At 38.9% G+C, this 26,374-nt stretch overlaps 1 protein-coding gene across 6 annotated transcripts in view; it reads right to left on the bottom strand.

Annotated features, from left to right (window-relative positions):
• Positions 1 to 26,374, bottom strand: part of arvcfb (ARVCF delta catenin family member b) — a 195,467-nt gene that overhangs the window by 59,340 nt on the left and 109,753 nt on the right. For all 6 annotated transcript variants that reach the window (XM_088435373.1, XM_088435568.1, XM_088435492.1 and 3 more), the window contains 2 exons: positions 7,266 to 7,424; positions 1,722 to 2,362 (listed from right to left, as the gene is read on the bottom strand). In XM_088435373.1, coding sequence (XP_088291499.1) covers positions 1,722 to 2,362; positions 7,266 to 7,424 — 800 coding nt within the window. The remainder of the gene's footprint in view (positions 1 to 1,721; positions 2,363 to 7,265; positions 7,425 to 26,374) is intronic.

The raw sequence follows: 26,374 nt of genomic DNA, 5'->3' as shown, positions 1-26,374 counted from the left end.
CATGAACTTTTGAAAAATCCAATAAAACCAAGAGTGTTGGAAGAAAATGAGCATATTTATGGTGATTGAAACCTTAAAGCAAGAATGCCAACCTAATTTTTATCGTGGGCCACATTGTACTTATAGTTTCCGTCAGAGGTATGACTATAGTATGACTGTGAGTGTGTTGGTCACACATTCATCAAGTTTTGAAATCAGAGGTCGGTAAAATCTGTTTCCCTCGAAAGTTTTAAAAGTTGTAGACAACTTGCAAATTTGGTATTTTAGCCGGAAAGTTGTCAAACTGTCAAAAAGTCAAAGCAGCATTTCTCGGGCCACATAAAATGATGTTGCAGGACGGGTCTGGACCCTGGGCCTTGAGTTTGACACTTGTGCCTTAAAATAACAATGATGACTTTTTTTTTTTTTTTTAACCGTACTTTAGATGGCATACTCCTGTACAAATGTATTCTGCCGTTGAGATTCCTCAGTGACCGCTGCAACGCCTCAGCTGGGATATTGTGAATTTCTCCCTGAACTCTCCATTTTAACTCATTCAGAAGGATTGGTCAAGTCAAGTTCATTGTACTTTTAACCTCTGGGCGTTCGGGGACTTTTCACTAGCCCGGCCTTATTATCACCCAACTTGGGCTATCTGTACATACAGTAGATTTATTTTGTTGTTGTTTTTTAAAGGCGGAACCTTTATGTACATTTTTTTTTAATTGTGATAATTGTAAAAGTAACTTCACTATATATTTATATATTTATGAAATTGAAACAGGAACATTTATTGTGTCATTATTAGAGTATTATGACGAAGAGTTTTGCATTATGGGAGTCCAGGGTAAGCCAATCATTGAAATTGAAAGGCTTGCAAATGTCATAAGTTGGCCGCTAGGGCCACTCGGTGGTTTTGGGGTGTCAACACAAAATTTCTATTGTGGCCCATTCGTGAGCTGCCATTAAAAGATTAACGTAAAAATCGGGGGAAATGCATGATAAAACATTGGCATGATAAAACAATATGTCCAAAATTGACAGTATTTCCAATTTTGAATGGGTGTAACTAAGCTTGACATGGGCTAAATTTGACATCTTAAAATCATACTTAAAATTGTGAGGTGGAGAGGTACACTCTGTACCTCTCCACCTCACAATTTTAAGTATTTAGAAGGGACGGCAGCGTGTCATATGACAATCTATGCAATATTTTAGCCTCCCAGTGTTTTTTATGCTCTTCCTTTGATATCACACATCGAAAACATCAAAACGTCAGGTCATAAAATTCCCCGAGGGGTTAAGATGGTCCCACAAGAAATCATCACAAACTAACAAATGTGGTTGATCTAATGTGTCAGGGAACGTTACTGAATGTTGAGATCACAAGGCTACCGTACAATTCTTGTACAGCTCCCAGTGATTGCAGTGCAGTGTGTGATGTCGCGCCATCCTGTTGTTACTTAGATGTGTGGGAAATTGTTGAATTCAGGTGTAACAAAGGAATTCAACATATCCATGTAACGACAGTGATGTGATGACAGTGGCTGACATCATTTAAAAAAAAAGGTCTAATGATCCCGTGTAACAGCACACCATACAGTACTATAAGCTTACTCGAGTGGAATTCAGGAGGAAAGTCACCACTAAATGATCCCAACATTCAAGCGACTATTCATTGATGTCACAAATATGTTTAATACTAAAGGGAGAGCAGGACCATTTTATGCATTTCTCCTCACCTGACTCTGGGTCCATCACGCAACGGTTCCCGGTGGGTGCGACCTCGGTTGGCTCCTTTTAGTGTGCGTCGGTTAGCAGTGGAATAGTCAGGTTCGAGCTCATATGGCTCCTCGTCCTCAGGGCCGAAGCTTCGGCGATCATCTTCCAGGCCATATGGTTCGGCCTGAAAGCGCTCCGGCTGGGAGCGATTCAGGTCCACGGTGCTGCTACCCATAGGCACCTGGGGTTGTGCCACGTGGCCGTAGTCGTCCTTACGAATGGGCAGTGTATAGCTGTTCTCCGGTCGGTAGCTATTAGACATGTAAGGGTAGCGAGGCGGACGGAAGTTGATGCCTCGTGACAGGCTGCCGTAGTTGTCCGTCAAATCAGTGTAGGCATCATGCACACCGTAGTGGCGAATGTATTGGCTGTCGGGCGTCTCAACATAGGAATCGTTGTAGGAGTTGTTGTAGGAGCGTGTCAAGGTGGATGTGGCTTGAGGCGTGATGAAGCGATCGCCACCATTCTTTATGTAGCGACGGTCAATGGAGTCGGTGTAACTTCCCAACGGGGATGAACCCTCGGGCATTGGTAGGCCATCAGGGCCAAGGGGAACCTGACGCACAGTTCGCGTGGTCACTGTCTTCACCATTTTAGTCACCTGTCAAAGAATTCAGATAGACACAATTGGACATCAATTTGAATGCCATTGTTTTCAGGATCAGAAACAACTAAAACCATGCCCTCCCCGAATGTTCCCCCTGGAACAGCACGCAAAAAAGGCAAAACTGTCAATGCTTGTGTATACTATGGTTAATGAAAGTGTACGGTAGATACAGTAAGAGGTACTGGTATGCCAAAAAATAAGCAAATTCACATGAGAATCGGTATTCTCAATTATTACGGTTTAAATCGGTTTTATATGACCCAAAATCAATATTATGTCTAAAAAGAAAAGGATCTGCTTCTTGTTCGCTTGCGAACTATGTCGGAGGCGCGCAATGCCATGACGTCACCACGCAGCGCATTCTAGAATGTCAAGCATGCGCGGCAGGATGCACCCACACAAACAATTCAACGGCCCCGTCCTCATTGAAATCAGTCTTGTCGCGTTTTGCAAGCTGGTGTGACGCACAAAAGCCACCTGTTAACTGTAAATGCAACATTTCCCTCTGCTATCACGCTGCTATCGAATATAGTTTGGCCGTCACTGATATGGTGAGTATTAAATGTCCCTATCACGTTGAAGACGTGATAAACGTTTCTGCCACCTTCTTATAAAATTTAATAACGACAGGAATAGCGTTTAGTCATGTCATTATTCTTCCTCTTTGCATTCTAACAGGCGACTTACCTCATTCAAAGGCACTATTATATTTTGAGCGCACACGTGAATTAAATGTGCTAACCAGGAATTAATATTCATACAGAACAGAAAGCAAATGGTCCCTAGTCAATATAATACAAAACCTCAGCATGTCCACAAAACAAAATAAAATAGAACAAAACGAAATTCATAACAATGTGTACAAACTCGAAATTAATTCACTAACGCATATTACTCACAAACGTTTAAATGAATGAAAATTCTGTACAAACTAATATGTTACATTTGTGACTGATAATACTCCTATGATCAGAGATTAACTGGCGCACGTTTTATGCTTTGCTTATGCACTCAATTTAGCTGCTCCCTTGGAAATGTTTAGTTTTTTTTATATCTTGTTTGTCATAAATGTACTAAAATATATTAATATTTTTAATTTGGGCAACAATTTTTCTCATAATTTTTCTACTGCAATTTCCTGTGAATTGACAATGTGAAATGTTAATGTGTCTTTTTCTACCTTTTTTCTATTTTTGTCTTATTTCATACTATAAAACTACATACAGTTTATAGCTAGCTTCAAAGAGTAGCAGATGTCCACTGGATATTTTTGTCGGAAAGGTGTGTTACTTACAATCGAAACATAATAAATGCAATTGTTATTTTGCCAAAGCAGACAAAAGTTTATAATGATTCTTTGCACATCTATAGATTGAAGCAGATTTTTTTTTAATCAAATCGCAGATTATTAATAACACAGTAAGCATATTGTTTGACTCTAATCTTGAAATGGGATGTGTGTTACACCACCAAAAGACCTTGAATATTTTGCCGCTTGTGGGAGGAGGGTGAACCACACTGTTATTTAGAGCTGTAGTACCGTGACAAAACAGACCTTCATGTAAGCTATCTCTCGCATTCACTTCATCCCATAGCAACGGATTTTTCTCCTGAGTCTTGCTGGAGACATAGTTGAACAAAACCTCTTTACTTGTGTTATTCAGGATGCTGTTCAGTGACTACTGTTGAGATCAATAATTACCTATTGCATTCCCAGTTACAAAATAATCTCCACATTAATTATGTTCATTAAAATATAATCATTCCGCCTTGACTTGCCAGAATTTCTTTTCAAATGAAGCCCATCAGAAATTAATGCTGGAATGAGTTGAGCATTTTAGACAATTAAGACTCATTCTATTCATTCCAAAATTCAGTTCTAATGGGTTTCATTTCCTTCACCTGTCCTTACTGGCAATTTTAATGAGCTTTCTTCATTTTGAAATCAACACTACTTGAAATTGAAAATTTGTATTGATTGACCACAAGCTATCAATAAGCATAATCGAGCATTAGCTTAAATGACACACAAAGATAGTGTTACAAAACACAAAAAAACAATGGCGTTTAGGTCATTGAAACCAAAACTGTATCCATGTACACAGTTCTAGTGCTATTGTGCCTTGGCTTTTTAAAGTTAAAAACAGAGCTGATTTGCTTGTTTTAAAGGAAGTCTGTGATCTTGAAAGGAAAAATGGACTGTCGTCCTCCTGAATTAGACCTTATTTTGTGTGCGACATGAAGCTATTCCTAATGGTGAACAGTAGCCAGATAGCCCTGATTCCCATGTTAAATATTTATTATTGACAATGTATAATAACTCCTGCTTGTTGTAGATAAGAGGACAACATATGCATCTTATTAAGATCCCTGGCAGTCCCGGCAGTAGTTCCAAAATTGTAGTAACATAAACTTTTAATCCATTTGTAAGGCTGCGAAACTCACAGGACTTTACAAACAATTTAATTTATATTTATGTTCATGAATCATCCTTAGTCTTACACATTCCATGGACCAGTGGAAGTGAAAACAGAGAATTAGAACTCGGAACTCTCAACGCACGCTGCAGCACTAAACGCTACTCCCCCTCCTTCTGCCCATTCCCCGCATTGCATTGCCACTGGAAGGATGGATTTTCTTAAAGGGCCAGTCTGAGTCTATGTTATCACTCTTTTCATTCTGCATATACTCCACCCCCTCCCCCACACGTAAGTCCGGGCACAGCCTGAGAGTCGTGTAGTTCTTGCGAAAACACCTCTATATAGTGTCAGATTTAGAAGTGCAGTGGTTTCATTTTAAGCAGACAGACTCGGGGAAAACAAGCAAACAAAACACAGGAAGGCCGGAGACAGCTGGATTCAAACTGGAGTCCGTAACTGTGAGGAAGACGTCCTAACCAAGTTCAGGTATGGGGCAGCAGAACAGTGGTCATGTGCGCATGAGGTATGACAGAGAAGTCTCTCACAGCTCATGAGAGAGGTGAGACTAGGATCAGTTTTAAGTCCCTTCCTTTTTGCAACAGTGCTGGATAGGACTGGAATCCCCATGGAACATGTTCCCAGATGACTGCAATCTTCAGCAAAACTGGGTGGAAGAACATTTGAAAAGATGGAAGGAGATAATTCAACATGCATGAGTTTGTGGAACTATCTTTAAGATGGAATTGTCATCTGCAATAAAGATATTTGTTGTAGATTCCTTTGCTCCTTTTGTAGTATGGCAATACTAACTGAAGATGACAGACAATATTTTTAGTCATATCAAGAAATTAGTAGGTGCTTCTGTGTTTCATCTCAAACAGTCTGTGAAAGCCAAAAACTGGACAGCAGTGTGGTAGTCAGTGTGTAGAAGAAAAGAAATGCAAAAGTGTTCTTGCAAAAAACGCTCTGAGAGTTAACCAGCAGCAAAACAAAATCTGTAAGAAAGTGAAAATGGTAAAGTTGAGATGACAAGCGGCAGAATTTCAGTGGATTATGTCTGGATCTATTTGCAACCACAGAGATGTTTTGCTAGAACTTTTTCCTCAAACAGTTGTCTGGTTTTCTCCTCAAAGTGACTTCTAAATAACACTCCATATAAGCTCCCAGGGATGGCTAGCCCTTTCAAAATGTGTCCTTCCTCATCCCTTCCTCGCCAGCAGTCTTTGATTAGTGTTTTACTGCACATAACATCCCTACAAAGTTGTGCTAGTGACTACATCAAATCATGTGAGGAAGTGTGGCCAGTCCCCTCACAGTAAACACACTGGAGGGCATTGGGCCTCCCTAATGAGGGATTAGACCGGGCTTTATAATTACACTTTATTTTGAGTGGGATCTCCATGCAATGTAAGCCAACTACAGCAGCTGCCCAAAAGATTTCTATGCTGGGGAAATTCCACTGAGGCACAGACAAGTTCAGCAAAAAGATGAAATACGGATAGCCTCTAAAAAAATGGATGGTGCACTGGTGACATTGTTGAAAACTAGTTCGTTTCCACTGTTAGAGATACCATAAAATTAAATCCTGCAACATGCTGTACTAAAATAAGGAGAGTTCTAAAGTTCTATGCTGCTGACGACTGTGTACTGGCATAGAGTAACATTTAAGGGACGGTGTGTAAGATTTGGAACATTTTTCATTAAAAAGAAATAAATTAACTGAAACTTGCAAATGAATGTGTTCTTAATGACTATGAGTATGTTTTAAATACAATCATAGGTCTAGGTATCATTTAATTATATATCATGGGGGGTGGCACTTCTCTGGAGGCGGCCATGTTTGTTATCGCTATGGACAATGGTAAATGCAGCACCTCATGCTGTCCATAATGAAAAATTATCTCAATCTTACACACCACCCCTTTAAATACACTGGCTCCATGCAATAGAAAGCTCGATCCGCTCCTGATCTGTCAAGTTCCGTGATCACAAAACAACGACACTCGCAGCTCGTATTTTGCAGGCTGTAGCCAACAAGGGTCCCGCCTGTGTGTAGTGTGGCATCCCTTCCCCTTTCCTCAACACGACAAGTGTTACGGGCAAACTGAAAGAGGATTCGTAACGTAATTTTCTTTGCTAAAAACATGTTTCAGATGTACGTTTAGAAACACAAATTGAAGCAAGCTGTTTTACACCTAATGCCGGCTAGTCTTCGATAATCAGTGAATTCAAAGGTGTAATGCATCTAACAAAAGTTCATATTCTGAGGCACACTTCTGACAACATGATGGCGTGGAAAACAGGATTTCGAGCTTACTTGGCTGCATATCTTTAAGAGAACATTCAGGGAAATACTGAGAGGTATTTTTAAAATGTCAAAATCATCATGAAGTAGAGATGTTACATTTAATCGAAAGAGAGAAAATATGTATAAAATTGCACAACATACAACTCAAACAGAGAGCTTTGTGCCTTACCTTGGTTTCCGTGCGGCGTGTGGTCCCATCATCAGAGGTGACTACTGAAACATGGGAAGTCGGGGTTCCAGGGTCCTCCTCTATGGTGACCGTCTCCTCTACCACTTCTGGCGGCTCCTGCATCATGGCCAGAGAAGTGGCGTTGCTGGGGCTCTGCTCCTGCACATTGAAGGAAAAGCAGGCAAATGTTGATTTTTTTTCACAACACAGCTTCATGTTTTCTCATGCATGGGAGGAAAAAAAAACCCATCTATTTGAAGGTTTGTTGTTTTATGTTTGAAGCTTGTTGTGGCCAGGAATTGCAAATAGATTTTTAACAATGTAGTTAATCCTACTACTATAAATACATATTTCAATGCTTCATGGTATAAAACAAAGCAAAGAGCATAATGATGAAAGAAAACTACATAGTGAACATCGTGATTCCCCCCCTCCTGCTGTCAGCCGTAGTGGGTCCCACTGGGCAACATACTGTCTGTGATCCCCTAATGACCCACATCTACAAAGTTACTCATCCGCTTCTGCCAAAACAGTGCAGTAAATAGACTGTCAATACAAGTTCAAGTATGTGCATTTTCTTCAGGCCTGAAACAGCAACGGCAGCTCTGTCAGTTGACAGGCGGCAAAATAAGACCCACAGAGAATCGTTTGTGGGTTATTTAAGTGTTGCTCAATCAAAGCTTTACTTATTTGGCTCTAGCAATACAAGAGCAAATGACTGCTCTAAAGCTGTCAGAACACTTGACTCAAAAGACCGTGGGACTTAACCCTGACTATGGTTTTGAAGAAAAGAAAAGAATAAAAGTACAACACTCATGTAGCGCCTGTTCCTTATGAGTGGGAAAACGTGATCTTCTTTCTGCTTTTTCAGTTGATGGATATACAGTAGATATGTATACAGTGATCCCTCATTTTTTCGCGGTTCATGGGGATCGGAACCCCAACCCGCAATGAGTGAAAACCCCAAAGTGGTAATGTGTAAAGTCTTCACACTATAAATATAATTTAAGACAAATATTACTGCAGTACACATATTTACTTAAATCTTAAGTTATTAAACCTTATACAAAAACTGAACAGTTACCCCTTTCCATCCTTTGTAGTCTGCAGCAGCCGCGGTTATATAAGCGCCGCCCAGAAGTCGAATTAAAGTCAAATCTGTGCATAATCAAACATGATAACAATGAGAGGTTACACTTGAAATACAATTTTATTATAAAAGAAATGTAGGTAAGAGATTTCTAACGGTTGCTCTCCTGTCTTGGGTCTAGCCAACAGCCTGTACGTTTTATGAATGAGACCGGCACGTCCAGGTCTGTAGAACAAGCGGGAGTTGGGGCGGAAGTAGATCACAACTCGTGCCCTCATTGGTCGATGGTCGCGCCAGGAGCCAATCACGTGTCTTATAGAAGAGCCAATCCCGTCTAGAAGTCATGTTTGCAGTGTGCTACAAGACACTCAAACTTGATTTCAAGAGGGGTGCTTGTTAGACAGTTTGTTATTTCACAAACATCAGTTAGGCTATTTCCAACCAAATAACAAAGGTCATTTTATTATCTATGAATCCTTATTATGAAACAAGGCTTGTGTAAAAAAATAAATAAATAAATAAAAAGAGTTGCACCTGCACTGTAAAGTTGCAAATACCCGAGGCTTAAAAGTCACATTCGACATTTGTTTTTTTGTGATTTACAATTCCTTACAAGTTCAAATGCAAAGAAAATAAGTAAAATACAATGAAGAACATAAATAATGATCTCATTTATTTGCTTTAGCAACACAATCATCATGAAACTTTTCTATTTACCTGTTCTTCTCAATCCAATAATGGCCAGTTACACATCTGATCTAAGCAATTAGGTCATTACACTACCAAAAGCCCCATTACTGAGAATTAGTGACGAGGAAAGCTGTGTCAAGTGAGATGCATTTGTTTGAAGAGCAAAATTGCTACCAAAATGCCCATTTCTCCAATTGACTCAAAAAGAACAAAAAAGAATGACTCATAATAGTATCAATCGAGTGGCCAAACATTTGAAAAAAGGTCATTACAGATTACTCTGTGTTTGACATATTTATATTGCCTTTCAAGTTATTATGTGCAACTAACTATCCATCAACCATCATCCATCATCCATCAACCCATGTTCTAAGCCATTTACCTATCTCAGCTGTCTCTATGCGATAGGCGGGTTACACCCTGAACTGGTAGCCAGCCAATCGCAGGGCACAAACAGATGAACAACCATTAACACACAAGCACACCCAGTGGCAATTTGGAATGTGCTTTGTATGTTTTGGGGAATGTGAGAGGAAATCGGGAGACTGTTTGCTATTTTTGTTTGTTTGTTTGTTTCATTGCTTGTATCTTGGAATTTTGGAAACATTTGTTTTAAGAAACATTTCATACAACAATTTATTCACGGGTACAGTATGTCAACTCTTTTATTTTTAATCTTTTCATCAAAGTTAGCCTTACTTGAATGTCCCACACTAGCTCATTCAACCCTGTTATGCTTTTTCTTAATCAGAATAAGACAATGATTTATTTTATTTATTTGTGTATACATAATCCAAAGCCCAATAAGCGCTCCGTGACAACCAGGGAAAGTGGGAGACGACTGACAAGTATCCATAAATTTGCGAAATCTCTGCAAGTGAACCTGCAGGTTTGAGTAACAGCGCTGACTTAATTTGACTTTAATTTAACCTAACTTGAAACATGAGGTACGAAATTGATATTTGTGATGCTCCTCTGTTGTTGGATGAGGATAAAAATATAAGCTCCTACACACTGGACCACATGTACTTCCGTAAACATGGCCTGTGACGATATATTTTGTGTGCGTCACTCAACATTGAGCTTTGCATGGGTGTCTATTAAGGAGGCGCTCAAATTCATGTTACAAGTCACATTTGTTTTTGTAATGTGAACAAGTACCTCAAAAATCTAATAGAAAAAATGGTAATAATATTAATCTGACACGCGCATCACACCGTGCAATGTGAATGTAGCCTCAACGTTTTACATTTTAACAGAATTTTGGTGGCCCTTTGTTTTACTAGCTCACTTGTTGAACCTAGAGAGGAGGCCATCAAAACAGAACATGTAATATAAGAGATACAATCCAAGACTCGTTTGAAACAGAGCCTTTGGCAAAACATCGGGAGCATAGGAATGAGATCCTTAGAGTCTCACTGACAAACAGGCTCCATGATCCAAGCCTCCCACTGTGCCTCTGGTTTGCGTTCCTTGCTCGCTTCCACTCATCTCTGCTTGCAGTAAGGGGAACTTAGGAGTTCAATTTAACAGTCTAACTCATAAATAATTGATTAAAAGCTGTCTGGTAATAGGCTAGCTTTGCTGTCTACAAGCATACGTTGGTGCCAAGGGCGGGATACCTCGAGTAGTCAAAAAGAGTGTGTCAGAAAGCAATGGGATCCACTAAGGATTGACCAATTGTTTTAAGTAGTTACGTTTTAAACTCAAACTTACAATGACAAAATTACTGTCTCTTGAGCCTAAACTAAGGACTGCTGGATACACTACAAGTTCTAAATGTGTTGTTATTTTCAATTTAAGAGCAAATTAATTAGAATATTAAGCAAATTATGTTGCCAAATTGTGTTAGTGATACCTTTGCAAAACATCATATGCCTTTACTTTGTTAAGTCTTAAACAGATGCCCATTGTCATTAGCGATACAATGGCGATACAATTCCATTAAATACGCCATACAACCTCCTTTCAAAATATCATCTTATTATGTTGTACTGTGGTGACTGCTTCATACTTATGATTGGTGCTAGGGAACCCTGGATAGTATGTCAACTGCAGTATGAAAACTGTAATGAACGGTTCTTAGCTACGTCAGCTAATCATCAATCCGTCACTCACTCCCGTCTTCATCATTGTTCACCACCTCCCATTATCATTGCTCCTCCGCATGAATATTAAAGCTCTGTCATCCTACTGAAAAACAAAAATAATTACACCTTTGAATAAACACGATTAAACAATTCTCTCTACAGCTTGGCCGTAAATAAATAGCAGAAAATCTCAACTTTACAGTCTTCAATCATCCAAACAGAGCAGACAAGTTTATGACCAAAGAAACTAATTACACCCCACAATGCCAAGTGTGTTCTCCTCCAGCACTAGACTGAAATAAGCATTCATGGCCAATACCATATAAATTAAACAGCATGTAAGGTCAATGGGCGCCGTCGGAATTAGACTGCCATTAGCAATCACGTCTACTAGGAGCATACACACATTTGTGATTCAGGCACACTTATCTAAGACATTTTTTCAAAGACCGAATTTATTTTACGTGAATACACAAAATTCACATGTGATACATGTTGTACCTAATGTTTTCATCATTCAGCAGTCTGTCAGCAGTGGAGGCGAACTGCCCATCTCTGCAAAATATGGCCACACTGGAAAACTTGGCATCTCTGAAAGTACCTTTCCCTGAATGGCATACAGTTTCTGAATCACTGACTTGGAGTAGTAATGGATACTGAAATCTATTACATGCATGCGGAGAGAAAATGTTACACTGAATCACTAAATTACACTTTTCAGCATCATGTAATACACAGTGCCCTTGAGTGAGCTCATGTAGAGTATGTGACATTAAACAGATCACAAGAGGACATATGGCTTCTTAGAAGTGACTAATCCGAACCATAATGGATTTCTGTGCAGAGAAAAGTCGGAGTGGGAGGTGAAATAAGAAGGTGGGAAATCAGCTATACAGCAGTGTCAATTAGCAAAAGCATGCTATTTGCTGTCAATCCACACACATTCTGTGTGTGCGGTTGGTTGTCTCAGTGCAGCAATTAAAAAAAAAAGGTGTCAGTGGAAAGCATATGAGAATCGTCTTTTTTTTTTTTTTTTTTTTTTTTTTTAAAGGTAAGGATATATAAGGACGACAACACCGGAATGTCAATACAGGAATTACTCATCTCTGCATTATTCACTATGTATATTTAAATTATATAAAACACATTTTATAACAGTAGGACAAACAAGTAAATCATACAAAGAAATTATTCATTACGATTCTTTCTTCAATCTAAGCATGCCGTATGTCAATACAAACACTGAAAGGGGAAAACAAAGACTAAATTCAAATGCATTTGGGATGCGTCATGGTTTAACTGCACATTAAACCGTACAGCTTGTTGTGATTTTCCAAAATGTCCTTGAGTTTCATCAAAACAAGAATTTATTCCACATAGAAAGACATATTGATGTAATAATTTTTGCCTGTCTGTCAGCAAATCTCAAAAACACAATTTTATGGACAAAACAAAACCTCCATGTGAACCACGTGTACCATGGGATTCAGGTTAAAATAACAGAAGCAGTTTAGAGCACCTAGTCATGCTAACAAGAAGTTAAGAGTCGCTTTCATTCTCTGACAAACATACACGTGCAAACACACACGCAGACAAGTGCTCAGTCTTAGCCTAACCCCTGTGCAGTGACTAACAGGATTTCACTCCTCAGACATGCCAGCAATCATTACATGGCTCTTACACAATTAATCCTCTAGCAAAGATCTCCTGACTAAACTTGGATCACCTAACTTCCAAGTAGCCCCCTTATGTTTAACCACCTGCCCTTTTGACAACGTAAAAAGGAAAAAAAAAAAAAAACACATGATGAAGTTATAGAGTTAAGCAGGGTAGGAGCAAGAGACAGACTTCCATACAAAGATACAAAAAAAAAAGAATAAATAACCAATGAAGAGGGACCGTGTGATCCAAGCATCCAGCCAAAACAAGGCATGCTTGTGGGATGAAGCGGAGGTAGGAGGGAAAACAACTGGAGGAAGAGGAACTAGAGAGGCTGACAATGCATGGCAAAGGCCCAAAACATGAGTTTCTCCCAGGGTAAAGGCATTACAATGAGTCTCATGCTTAAGTCAATGTTACCCTTGTGAGTACTCATCTCAGCTGACTGTCTTGTTTTCTGCTACCTGAACATTCACGTATGAAGCTATTTTCAGTTCGCTGTTTTGAGTTTAGTGGTGAAATGTGCACAACTGCAAACACAAATATCTAAATGAATCCAAGATGATACCATAGGGGGTTGATGGGAACTTAATCTCTCCTCCGATCACTGGTCTTGAGCCGAAACACAGTTTATTGCTCTTTCGTCTTCATTCATACAAGTTCATTGATTCTCCCTGTTGTCCTTTATAGTTAAAAAACAAACAAAAAATAAGACGAAAACAAAGTGACTAAGACTATGTCAAAGAGCAAAACTTAATACAAATGCAAATTCACAGAGATAAAAGAGGTGGACAATCAAAGTCAATCTGATTCAAAATAGAGGGAGTAAAGGTATATGTGAAAAAAAAAGACAAAAAAATCCCGAACTTGGCCACAGAAATGCAGCTCATGAGGATTCGAAATGTGGGTGCGGCAATGAGGGAAAGTGGAGGAGGAGGTTTTTAGAGTTGTGGATTCCTATTAGTGGCAGCTTGCTGCAGTCCATGTTTGGTGGGTGATGGTGGGTTTATTGTGACGGCATATGCTTGTGTTCCCAGAGGGTGGGTTGTTTGTAGTGCTCCTCCCCTCAGCCTCTGGATCCCTGTCAGCATGATTCTGTCAGCAAAATGCACTGGGAATGCAAGTTTAGCTCAAAGCAAAGTTCATGTGAGGTCTACCACAGATTTAGGGAGTTGGAAAGGGGACAGACATATGTTCAACTTGCTGCTAGTAAAATACTCCTTGACGCCCTTTCACCCAAAAATTGCTTGCTGCCGCAGGGTCCCCTATTTCGTAGATGCTATAGTGGGAAACCCACTAATATATATATATATATATATATATATATATATATATATATATATATATATATATATATATATATATATCTCACTAGGGTCATGTGCTGGAACCAATCTCGACCTACTTTAGGCAAGAGACGGGGCACACCCTCAAGTGGTCACCAGGAAATTGCAGGGTACATGTAGACATAAAAACATTTACATCTACCGACAATTTAGAATCTTCCATGAACCTATGGATGTTTTCAGAATGTGGGAGGAAACCAGAGAACCCAAAGAAAACTCACACAGGCGCGGGAAAAACATAAAAACTCCAAGAAAGAATGTCCAAACGTGGATTCCCATGAACAGGGGTGCATCTAATTTTTGTCGTGGGTTACTCGCATGAGTACCAGGACACAGTATTTGGTACGCACCATTTCTTTCATTAAAAACAACCATTCTCCATGTGCGCTGTACCTCGCACGCTGTTCTGCCAGCAAGAGCACCTGAAAGCAATTCCTTCAAATTTTAGTGCCAACATATTATGTAAAAAAAACTGTTGCTCAAGTAAAACATACACATATTTTCAAAATCCTTTTATACTACATACATGCACATGTTGGAAGGTAACAAATGTGGTATTGCAATATTACATTTTGCAATACAGTGACCTGATTTGGAATGCAAATAATGCAATTACTTCACCTATTCACCGTTTCCTGTAAATAAATGCACTTAACTGTGCCATCGAACCAAGTTGGTCATTTCATCGGCGAGATATTTATAAAAGTGGAATTCACATCTTGCAGGGTGGCTATAATTCGGATTCCAGTGCGGGTTGCCCCGTTCGATTCCCAGCTCCAGCTGTCTGCTGTCCTTGGGAAAGACACTGAATGCTAAATCGCCTGCACGTCCATGGTTAAACAAAAAGAATTTAAGTGAAATTCGGTTGTATGCAACATATTTGAGCAGCCATCTAGCTCCTAATCCTCTGTCTACGTAACGACATTAGCCTGTTACTACAATGATAACCATTACATGACTCCAGTTTAAAAAAACAAACAAACAAACCAATCTTTCACCCACAGTAGACGTCTGTCTTCATTTAGACCAGTTCGACGAGATAGGGGGATGGAGCAATCTTCCCTCAGAGATGCTTGAGTACAACTTGACCAGAGATCTGACATCTGCGGGTCAACCAGAGTACACAGACATTATGCCCATATCTCACTCCAGTGAAAAACCCCTCCCACAAATATCTATGCTTCTAACGAGAATAATACAGTGGTTGAGTACAAAAAGAGCTTTAAGCGTGAGTAAGAAACAATTTTCCACTAGAGGGTCATATTTCAGTTCGATGGACCCCTCTCCCAAACATATTTTTAAATATAAAAATATCATGAATGCAAAGTATAATAGAATTGATTTGCTTATCAAAATGGAGATGCATACATGTGAGCTAGCGCCTGTGTGCGCGTGTTTCAGATGCAGCAATAGAAGATCTATTCAACTCACTTTGGAAGCTATGAGCTGATCATGAATATTTAAAAGGAGGGTGATATCTGAAATATATTTTTTTCCCTCCTTTTATGCAACATTTCGCAAAGCCCACAGTTTGCGTCAGATCCACATTATGCAAATAAATAGTGTTTGAAGTTGTGCTTCTTACACTATGTTTTAAATCCTAAGCATTTGTTTGATGGTTTAAGAATATCAGAAGCACTGCATGTTAAATGATCAGGAGAGCGCTCTGGAGAGAATATATGATGAATGCAGGGTAAAGCCTTTTTGCTGAATCTAAGTTGATATAAGTGCTGGCTGCACAGCTCTTTGCGAAAGATGGGTCAGATAACAAGAGAAGTGGATTTTTTTTTTTTTTTTTTTTACCAAGTGGAGAGAATATGAAGCTCCTGAGTGACAGACATGCTCTACATTTGAAGAAGTCCCACAGGTGTTGATATGTAAAGGCGTCTCATTTTTGCACTGTAACCTTAATATGTCACATATGTTATTTCTGTGCCATGCAGTATTCATGCTGTGGATCTGTGTTACTCTGCAGGTGGTTGGGAGGAAGAGGAGGATACAGACAAAAATATGGATAATCTCCTCTCAATGTCTGGCTAAGCTCCTCTTTGCGGCAAGGCTGCCTTTTGGTTCTCCCTCCTGCACGGCCAGGCAGCTGCAAGCCAAACATCTGGCCACAAACCCCCTGTCCAGCCTTTAATCAACCAAACACATGCATCTCTGACTATGATACCCCCCACACACACATCAGTTGCTTGTGCATTGCGTGCAACAGGAAGTGCTGAGTTCAGAAGCTTTGGCAAGCCAGTAAACAGGATCTTCACCCAAAATCAACGTCAGTGATAACAAACTCCTAACTGTTACCAGGAAAGATTCTAGATGGCGGTCAGAATCCCAACTAGAAATAAATCAAATAAAATATTAAATCAAGATTAATAGGCCTTTATCTATATGTTATTTTTTTAAATGTGTTATTGAGCAAACTGCTAAAAATGAACATCAAGTGGCCCTATAAAAAGTAGAAAAACCAAAATAGTTCTAATTACTGCCTCCACCTCAAAGAGGAATCATGGGTTTGGCTGCAGTTGGACCAGCAGCATCAAGCTGCGTCAACCTGCATCTCTTTCCTTCTTGGTAGCCAATGTTCAGGATGGCTGACCTCTCCAATGACAGTAAATTCAGCAATATGACTTTTTGTACACAGATTTTTAATCCAGAAATAACTTATTTCTAAATGCTCTTGGTGATTCACTGTAAGCAAAAGAGAGATGGCTAAGTCTACTGGCTGTCCAAATGATTTGTAACAAAGTGCGCTAATTCTAAAAGCTGAAAAAAAAAAACAGGCATTCTGGCAAGGCAGAAGTATTGATGCACTACTGTTGCTCACGTTTAATTGCAAAGTTATTGGTCCTAGTTGAAAATCCATTTGGCCAAAATTGTTTCAACACAAAAGGTGTGAACCATAACATTGAAACCCAATCTTTTGAGACTGAATGAATTCAACGAAATAAACAAATCATTTGTTTTAGTTTCATTTAATGGGTGATGAGGAAGCTGGAGCGCTGATCCCGTCTGACACCATTGATCATATGACTTATGCATCAACACTAAAAAAAAAAAAAAAAAAAAAAAAAAAAAAACTATTAAAAAGCTTAAATTCATGTTTTGGGATTGTGTGAGAAAACTAGAGCGAGTGAGAGATCAACCACAGGGAGAAAAAAACTACAGAAAACCTACAACGTGACCTTTTAATTCAAAAACCTCAAAATCGTTAAGGGCTCATTTTTAGCATGACCCAGGTATGTTTTTTTTTTCCACACAGCCTAATATGGGCTTTGAATGTCACACAGGCTCCCGAGGTTAATCTTGAGAGAGTGTGATGACAACATTATAGTAACAATCTTCACTTTGTAGGAACTTTGTAGAAATGACAACGCTCCATTTTTCAACGGATAAATACTACAATTACACCAAAGTCCCCATTATACATTGCATCTATGACCTGAGGAGGGGAGTGCAGAGGAGACTTTGACTGTCTTCTGTCTCTCTTAGTCACGCCGATTTCTAGATTCGCTCTGGTAGAAAGAGGAGACTCAAATTCTAGATGTTGGGAGCAGTTCAAATATCATCCTAGGAATGAATGAAAACTTCATCTGACAGACAGACTGCAGTAAATGAGTTCTAAGATCTGAGCAAGATAGCGGAGTAAGGCTTGACAATGTCCATCTTATTATGACTGCTCACTGGTAGTGTACATGCAAGCTGGTTAATTTGTATAGAGGCAGGAAGGAAACATGGGATTTTGTTGTTTTCCTGTTGTCTGACGACTATAGAATTTTCCCTACCCTGGGAAAAGAAAGTCATGAAACAAGAGCAAACTTAGTAAGAGTTGAACACAGGCCAAATGAGGATGATTTTTTTTTTTTTAACTGACAAAACGTACAGGGGCGGAACAGAAGAAGCAACTCCCAATTCACAGAGGTATGGTGGTGTTATAAAGCAAAACGGAAAATTCAATACAATGATGTTGTGAACTTTCCTCGAAGAAAGCTAACTTTAATCAGCATCGTCTTCATACTTTCGGTGAGGCCAGGGCAGAGATACAGTGAGTCCACACCATCTGGGAGATTATCTCTGCTATTACCTCTGCAGCAGCTGGCAGGGGCTGCCCTGAGTGAGCGAGGCCTACGCTTTGGCCCACACAGACGGCACGGTCCACTCAACGGGGAGAGGGCCCCTGTTTTATGGCTTAAAATAGAGTGGAGGGTGTGTGGTGGCTACAGCCAGACTAATTCTGTGGAGCGCTTTTGTCAGAAGGAGAGGGGCCAGCGAAGGGTTCGACAACTTCTGATATGTGCGAAGACAAGCCCCAAAATAGACCACTACAAACCCTGGATGAGGACCCACATAAATGATTCAGGAAGCTACTCCAAAAAATAAATCCCCGACTCACGTCGTGTTGTCTGGCAAAGCGAAGTGTGTGAATTCTATTTGCAACTCAGAAATTCAAGACATTGTGATTATTTTATGCTCCTACATACATTATGTATCGAAAAAGTCATGTTGTGGATTCTTCTCATGTATAGCTTTACCTGTGAGAAAAAGCAACTGCTGGCGGACTGAAAATTGGCCAAACAGCAAATGCATTTCCTTTAAATTTCAATCGTGAATGAGGAAAGAACAGTCAGCAATTTTGGCTGACCTATGTTATGTACTATAAACTTCAGATAACACATTGTACAAGTACTGCATTTATTTATGACTTAAATCTATAGGTAAGTTTTTAAACTTGAAATGTCCTATCTGTTGTTGACTTGAAAAATATTTAAGGACAAGGATTTGTAAAAAAAAAAAGTCAACATTTTGGAACGTAATATAGATCTTTGTTGTTGTAATAAGGGAACAAAATAGCTTATTTCATTCATGATATATCTCAAAAAAAAAATGCTAATAAATGGTTATCAGATTTTCCAACAAACAACAGAGTCTACAAAAAAAACACATCAGCCCTAATTATCTCAAAGAGGCTTCATAAAAATAGTGACTTGAGCAAAAAAAAAAAAAAAATTTGCAATGTTGTTTCACTGCTGGCATCATTTTCATTATGCTGAAAGTCTGACTATGACGATAAAAACAAGGCCAAGAGGTTAGCTGAATTTTCGGTGGGAACTATCCGCAAAATGAACAATCCATCCCATTTTGGATCCTCTGGAACCATCACAGTTATTGTACGTGTGCTTTTTTTTTTCTCTCTCAAGCGTTGATTCTGATCAAACCACTCACGTGCAATAAACAACTGTTAGCTTGGTAGAAAGCCCCATTATACTGTATTCCATATCAAGCCTTCTGTTGTCAACCCCAATGGAGGTTCCGAAAAATGGCCCGACGAGGGAGAACACCCTGCACTGGATTCCACTGGCCTAGGAAGGAATGACAAAATCTCAGAATAATGAAACAAGTTCTAAAAGCCAGTGACGCAAGGGACACAGATCGCAAAAGGGTGATATGCAGGGACCCTAGTTAAACCTTCGCTACGTATTAAACAGGGGAAAACATGTTCTAGAAGGAATCTAACATATGAAGTATTTGAAAAAAAATGAAATCAAGGTTTGTGTTGCAATACCTTGATATTAAACCAGGTATTGTTCCAACTTGCTGTAGCATAGATATCAGAAGAAATACAAATGCTTGAACCTCAAAAAGATATAGGGATTTATATTATTTATGTCAAATTCCTATGCCGAGCATATTTGATCGACATATATTTTTGAGTGACACATAGCAACAACCTGTCCCTACTCCAGTAAACTCGCAAGACACTCAGCACCCTGGGAAATCGACCAACAAATGACTAAGAGGCATTTGCCTCTTTCAAGTCTGCTTCTCTATCATGTCAGCTTCCCTTTCTGAGGTCACTTTTTTTTCTCTAATAATTCTTTTCCTTCATTTATTTCGTGTGTGAATTCTGTCTTCTTACATAATCACTGAATGAACACCTGAAAAACCCCACATGCAGAGGTCCGATATCCATGTGAACACAAGGATCAACAACATGCAATTACACAGGTTTTCAGTGCATTGACTATCATTTATCCACGTCATTTCACTTTCAAGTGATGTAAGAACACGATATTAAATCATTATTAGTATGTTTGATACCACTTTTTTCAGAACCATATCAGATCAAGTACTCGACTCTGGAGTACTTACTGATACTACTAAGTAGTTTTGATGTAAAAAAAAAAAAAAAAAACAACCCTGCCCCCCCCAACAAAAAACAGATCATTTTAAAGAAAGAATTACTGTATGCACTTATTCCACTTTTCTGCAATCAATTATTTATTCTCTTAATTCTAATAGAATTCTTTGTCATTTCTACTTTGAAAAACTGCTACTCAAAGAGGGCGACTGATACTAGCATTGGCTGCCACCATGAGCAGCAATACCTTGAAATTAAACCAGGTATTGTTTCGAACCTGATAATTATTAATCAAATAGAAAACATTCCACATTGTTGGACTGGATTTGAAAACTTATCGAAAAAATATGATTTGTCCATAAAGTATTTTAGCCTACGATTCCTTCAGCGGAAAATATCCATGGTAGGACATAAGTTTTAACTTATATGGCTTATGGGTTTCATATCATTTGGAATGTTTTTTTATTGAAAAAAAAGGCAGTAAAGTGTTTCCTTATTATATGGCAATTTACCAAAACTATAAATATTTTTCACAAAAAAAAAAATTGTGAGCTAAAATATGTATAAACTTTTTTATAGCCATATGATACACCTACCGGATTGCTAATTATGCTGTGTATTTCAGAACCACAAGGGGACCACAATTCCTCCATATGGATGTTTTGGTTTCATCCTTACCACGATTCTCATTATTCTACTCTTTGATTGACACTAATGTGCAGAAAGAATTCCCATTTACTCATGAAATAATGCAGAAACACCTGCTGTCTCCAAAACAAATTCTGGAAAGTGACAAGAGGGGCCACTACTACCATGTGGATTATGACTCATTTGAGGTATTGGGCCCCGGTAGTTCTACTTTCACAAATAGCTTTTATGCACTTGTGGGAAACACACACAATGAGTCAGCCCTTTGATGCTTTCAATGAAATCACAGAGGCATTAGCAAATCACTCCACAATGAAATCAATGATTGAGCAATAAGTGTGTGGACCATTCAAATTCATGGAGTTTTCCCGGAAAGTCTCCATCGCGATCGTCTATACGTGATCATTCACCTGTGAAAATACACAGCAACACCAAAGAGGATTCGTGCACATGATCATGTTTACAGAGTCAGCTTCCAGAGCGAGGACACATGCACAATGGCCGACACTGGACAAGCGGCTGCGCCATCTGTGGTGACGGAACCGATTCATGCATCAACATACTGGTTGAATGAATGAAGTGTCACAACTTCCGAGAAATGACTCTGTAACAGCCTGAATGACATCGCTGTCATATTTCATCACACCACTTTTGAGACCAACTTGGCAGCACATACCAAAACACTCAGCAGACACCAACGCAAAACGCCATCTCTGCAGGATTGCAATTAAACATCACACAGGCTGAGAGGTATGCAATAAATGTACTTTATTGACTTACGGTATGTGCCATCGTCAAACTCAAGTAACAGACTATTTCCCATCGTCAACAATGACCAGTTTGCTCATCATGGGATAAGAAGAAAAAAAAAAGATATTCCTGACAGTTTCTTTTATGTCTATCAGTGAGCATGCTTCAGAGGCAGTCAAAATGTTGGCAAGCCTATGCAAATTCAATTCAAATGACATAATCCTTAAGGCCAAATATACGCATGAATGCAATTGTATGTTGAAGTAGTAGGATTTGTACCGTATGAAAAATGCACGGAAGCTCCCAAAATCAATACTGTAAATCCAGAGTCACATTCCAACGATGTCACTTGGATAAACTGGAGAAACTACAATACAGGATATCACAAGAAAAGCAACTAGGCTTGAATATTTGACTTTCACATGCATGCGCGGCGGTAATGGATAACTGTATTCCTGAACAGCTCACTGAGGGAGCGGTAAATCCGGTAAGCATGGATATAAATCTTTCCTTTTCATGTCCATAAGGAACACAGATGTGTTTATTTAGTGCGATGCTTCACCAATGCCATATTTTTCTTTCCCTTCCTTTCTCACACTTCACTCTTTGGAATCTGCGGTATTGAAGTTATTTTGACCCATTCAGAAGCCCGCTGCACAAAAGCTGCAGTTCTGCAGTTGAAAAACAATCACACAATTCACTTACTCAGCCCAACCAGTCAGAGTCCAACAATATGAAACATGTATACACAATCAAAAATGGGTACTGCACACTTCCAAACTGCTATGACTCACTCGAATGATCGAACGATCCCCTGGATGATACTGTGGCAGAACCGCCGGTTGAGGAATTCAAACCGGGGAAAAAAAGGGCTATCTGAATGACTGACGACAAGCTGGTGAGGAGAGGCGGGAGAGTTGATGAGCAAAATAAATTAGCTTGATGAACAGAAGAGTTGATTGAGTACAAGGCAACGCAGTAGGAGCGTGTGGCAGGCACAGTCCAGAGTCAGAGAGCCGCATACATCATTCCAATCCTGATGCCTGTAAACTCCTGATTATGCTTTGGCACTGTTGTTCCAGATCACTCTCTCTGCACAGACCCACAGTAATTTTCACATCACAATGTGGCAAGGGACAAAATAACTTTCCCTTTGAAGGCCATGCCTCTGATATAACGGCCAACTCGAAATCCAGGCTGCAGTAAACACATTTCAGAGAAACAAATTGTGCACTCAATAAAGTATGCAAGAAATTTGTCTTTGCTAACACAGCATATTGTAAACAGGTGTACATTTATTTATGAGTGGTAAATCTTTATCACTACACAAATATAAACATGAACGAAAAGTCAGAGGTCTCTTCTGCTTTGTTCTTAGCTGTAATTCTGTGTTTTTATCTGTGTGTTTTAGGTCATCATCCTGTTAGAAAAGACTCCTGAGCTGCAGTTGACAGCTCAAAAACATTGTACCCTGCACAGGCTCAGGACACCCTGCGCTGGACCTCGCTAAGAAACCTCAAAACATAAAACGGCTTCCTCCGCATTTCACAAAAGGACAGTGTTGCTTTTCTTTGGAAGCTTCATTTTTGAAAACTTTGAGATGATATGGCTTGCCAGGAAGATCCAGTTTTGTCTAACCTATCCAAGGGAAATTTTCCCAGAAGCTTTGTGGCTTTCCAAAGTGCATTTTTGCAAATTCCAGTCCTGTCATTTAAAAGTTATATCACTGGCTATTGAGGAGTTTTCTTATTGAATAGGAGGGTAACAACAGGTTTGTTCCTATGTACCGGTACTAGCAGTAAATAATGACCAAAACATATTTATATTACATTTAAAAAGGAAAGGAAAGTCCTGTCTGCGAATGCAGTTAACAGGTTTTTCCTCATATATATTCCTCCCATATATATATTCTTCCTATATATATACAGTCGGCCCCCGGGTTACGAGCACCCTGATTTACGAACAATTCGCCTTACGAGCGTGGATCAGGGAGATTTTTGTCCTCCGCTTACGAACAAACCTCTCGCCTTACGAGCAATTCGACATGCCGGCCATTGAGTATGTAGAAACGTTCTCGTTTAATTGCGTCAATAAAATCAATAGTAGAGACATCATCAATCATCAGTAGATACTTGTGGCTGTAACGTGAACGCTATTGGTCTTACAACGTCACACTGACTGTCTCACTCACGGTGTCTAAATGTATTACCATTTAAGTGTAGTGTTTGTACAGCTAAAGGGAAAAACAGCTGACATGAAATTAAATGTGCCGATTGCAGGACAAAGAATTGTCATTGGTTTAAATGTGTGTTTTTTTTTAAATTAATTGTCAATACATTCCAACCGTTTAAAAAAAAAGTGCGAATAATTATCAGTCAGTCACGGAGATGCGAATATGCTATTGGTCGATTAAGGTCACCCGGTCTCACTCACGGAGATGCTATTGGCCGGCGTCACACGTCAATCACAGAAATGCCGATATGCTATTGGCCGAACGCCTTTATCTAGCTTGATGGGACAGGATGGAAGGAAGTAGAGAAAATTTGTGAAAAACGGAATGTTGTGAAGACTTTGCAAACTTTATCTGTTAGACATAGCTTCTAAAATTACTAACAGCGGTAAAGAAAGAAATAAGAGGATGATGTTTTAGTATCTGCGTGATTTGCACCCTGACTGAAAGAGTTACTGTAACACTGTAAGACCAATAGCATATCTATCGCCGTGTTAACTTTGAGCGTTGGACCCTGCCCCCCTCTGCTTACAACCAGCTCAAGTCTCGTCGTTTCAAAGGTAAAAGCTATTTATCCATTGTATTTATTATATAATGCAAGTGTACAGCAGATTATGTCACTCAATTTTAATATATGTATACAGTGTGTCGTTTTTACCTAAGGCTTCGGCGCGCGTTGCACGCATTCACGAATTAACATGGGTTTGGATTGCCCGCTATACGAGCAATTCGAGATACGAGCGTAGCCGCTGAACGGATTAAGTTCGTAACCCGGGGGCCCACTGTATATATATATATATATATATATATATATATATATATATATATATATATATATATATATATATATATATATATATATATATATATATATACATATATACACACACACACACACATATATATATATATATATATATATATATATATATATATATATATATATATATATATATATATATATATATATGCCTGCATATTTTGTGTTCTTGCTCATTATGAGCCATCTTATCATTGCTGTGGTTACAAAACTGTTTCATTTCATTCAAGTTTAAAAAGTTGCATTTATCGTGAAAAGGCGACCGGATCTCGTTGCGTTGAGCTTTTCCTTTTTCCCCATCCAGCAAGAAAGCAATGCTTGAGTGACTAAAACTCCCATGTCCTCAGGTCTAGAGCCAAGCACAGTCTGAATGTACAGTATACGTATTTATGTTAGTTTTACATGTTTGTTGGGGAGATTGTTCAAATGTTTGTATCACGAATACGGTGGGAATAAATTTGCTTATGAGCTAGCTAGCATGCTTGTCTAACCTTGTGCAATATCATGCGGCATTGAAGTGTTACTTTAGTTGTATTTTATTTGCAGCAGCATGTAAATAGCTCTTATGTTTTTGTTGTTTCAGTTTTACATCTACTTTAAATCACCTACTGTAAAGTGAATAAAAAGGGAAGAATCACCAACAGAAGTCTTTAATGGAGGAGTTGCATATCTGTCTAGCTATCTCAAACGTAAGCGAGAGCAGAATATTTTGTTTTATTTAACTGTATTTTTTTACACAGTCAAGAATGGCAATTACTGGCATCCTGCTGTTAAACATTATTTACTTTGTGTGTCTAAAAAACACGGTTGAAGGATGGTGGATACAATACTCAGTCCTATTATGTAAGTCATAGTTGAAAATGAAAAGGAATACTGGATTTTATCTTATTGGAAAAAGTGTGAACTCCTGAAAACATAGTACTGTATCGCATACCCCAAAGTATTGTGCCCTATTGTAGTCAGGACAAAGGTTGCAGCTGGAAAGCACTCACATACGCATGCACACGTCGTTGTGTTGAGAAGCAACCGAGCAAAAAACAAAACAATTAAAAAAAAAAATTATTTATTGGATTAATCTTCTCTTAGCTGAACCATATATGATGGAAAGGCTTTATGAACTAGAGGAGGTCTGTCTCAATCAACCGGGGATGTTATTTTTTTAAAAATTTTTTAAACGAGACAATTTTGAAGGATTCATTGCAGGTGTCATATTATGATCCAGTACGTACAGCAGTTAATATTATAAATTTTTTCCATAACATACAAACTCCTTGTTTTCCCGTGTGATCAGTGTTAAAAAAAAAGGTAGTTTGCTGTATTTTACTCCCTTTATCACGCCACAATAACATTTAAGTCATAGAATCTTCTATGGATGGCTAGCACAATATTTGAGGCTCAGATTGACACTTCGGAAGTTCACAACTTTGAAATATTACAAATTTCCAACAATTTAAAAATGAGAGGTTACGATGGAACAAAATGGTATTGAATATATTGTTATATAGAAACTCTTGTAGTCATTATGTAGTCGCAGCCACTTATGCAGTGCAGATGCACTGGATAGCTGAAAAGCCCATCATTGCATTGTTCACTAGTGGCTCCTCTGGGAATGGGAAAAGCGCATATCAAGAAAAGATGAGAAACAAA

The sequence above is a fragment of the Hippichthys cyanospilos genome, chromosome 1 (genome assembly GCF_059441005.1).
Source record: "Hippichthys cyanospilos isolate Australia breed blue-spotted pipefish chromosome 1, RoL_Hcya_1.0, whole genome shotgun sequence".
In the NCBI taxonomy this organism is placed as follows: Eukaryota; Metazoa; Chordata; class Actinopteri; order Syngnathiformes; family Syngnathidae; genus Hippichthys; species Hippichthys cyanospilos.
This window is presented reverse-complemented; position numbering and strand designations above follow the sequence as displayed.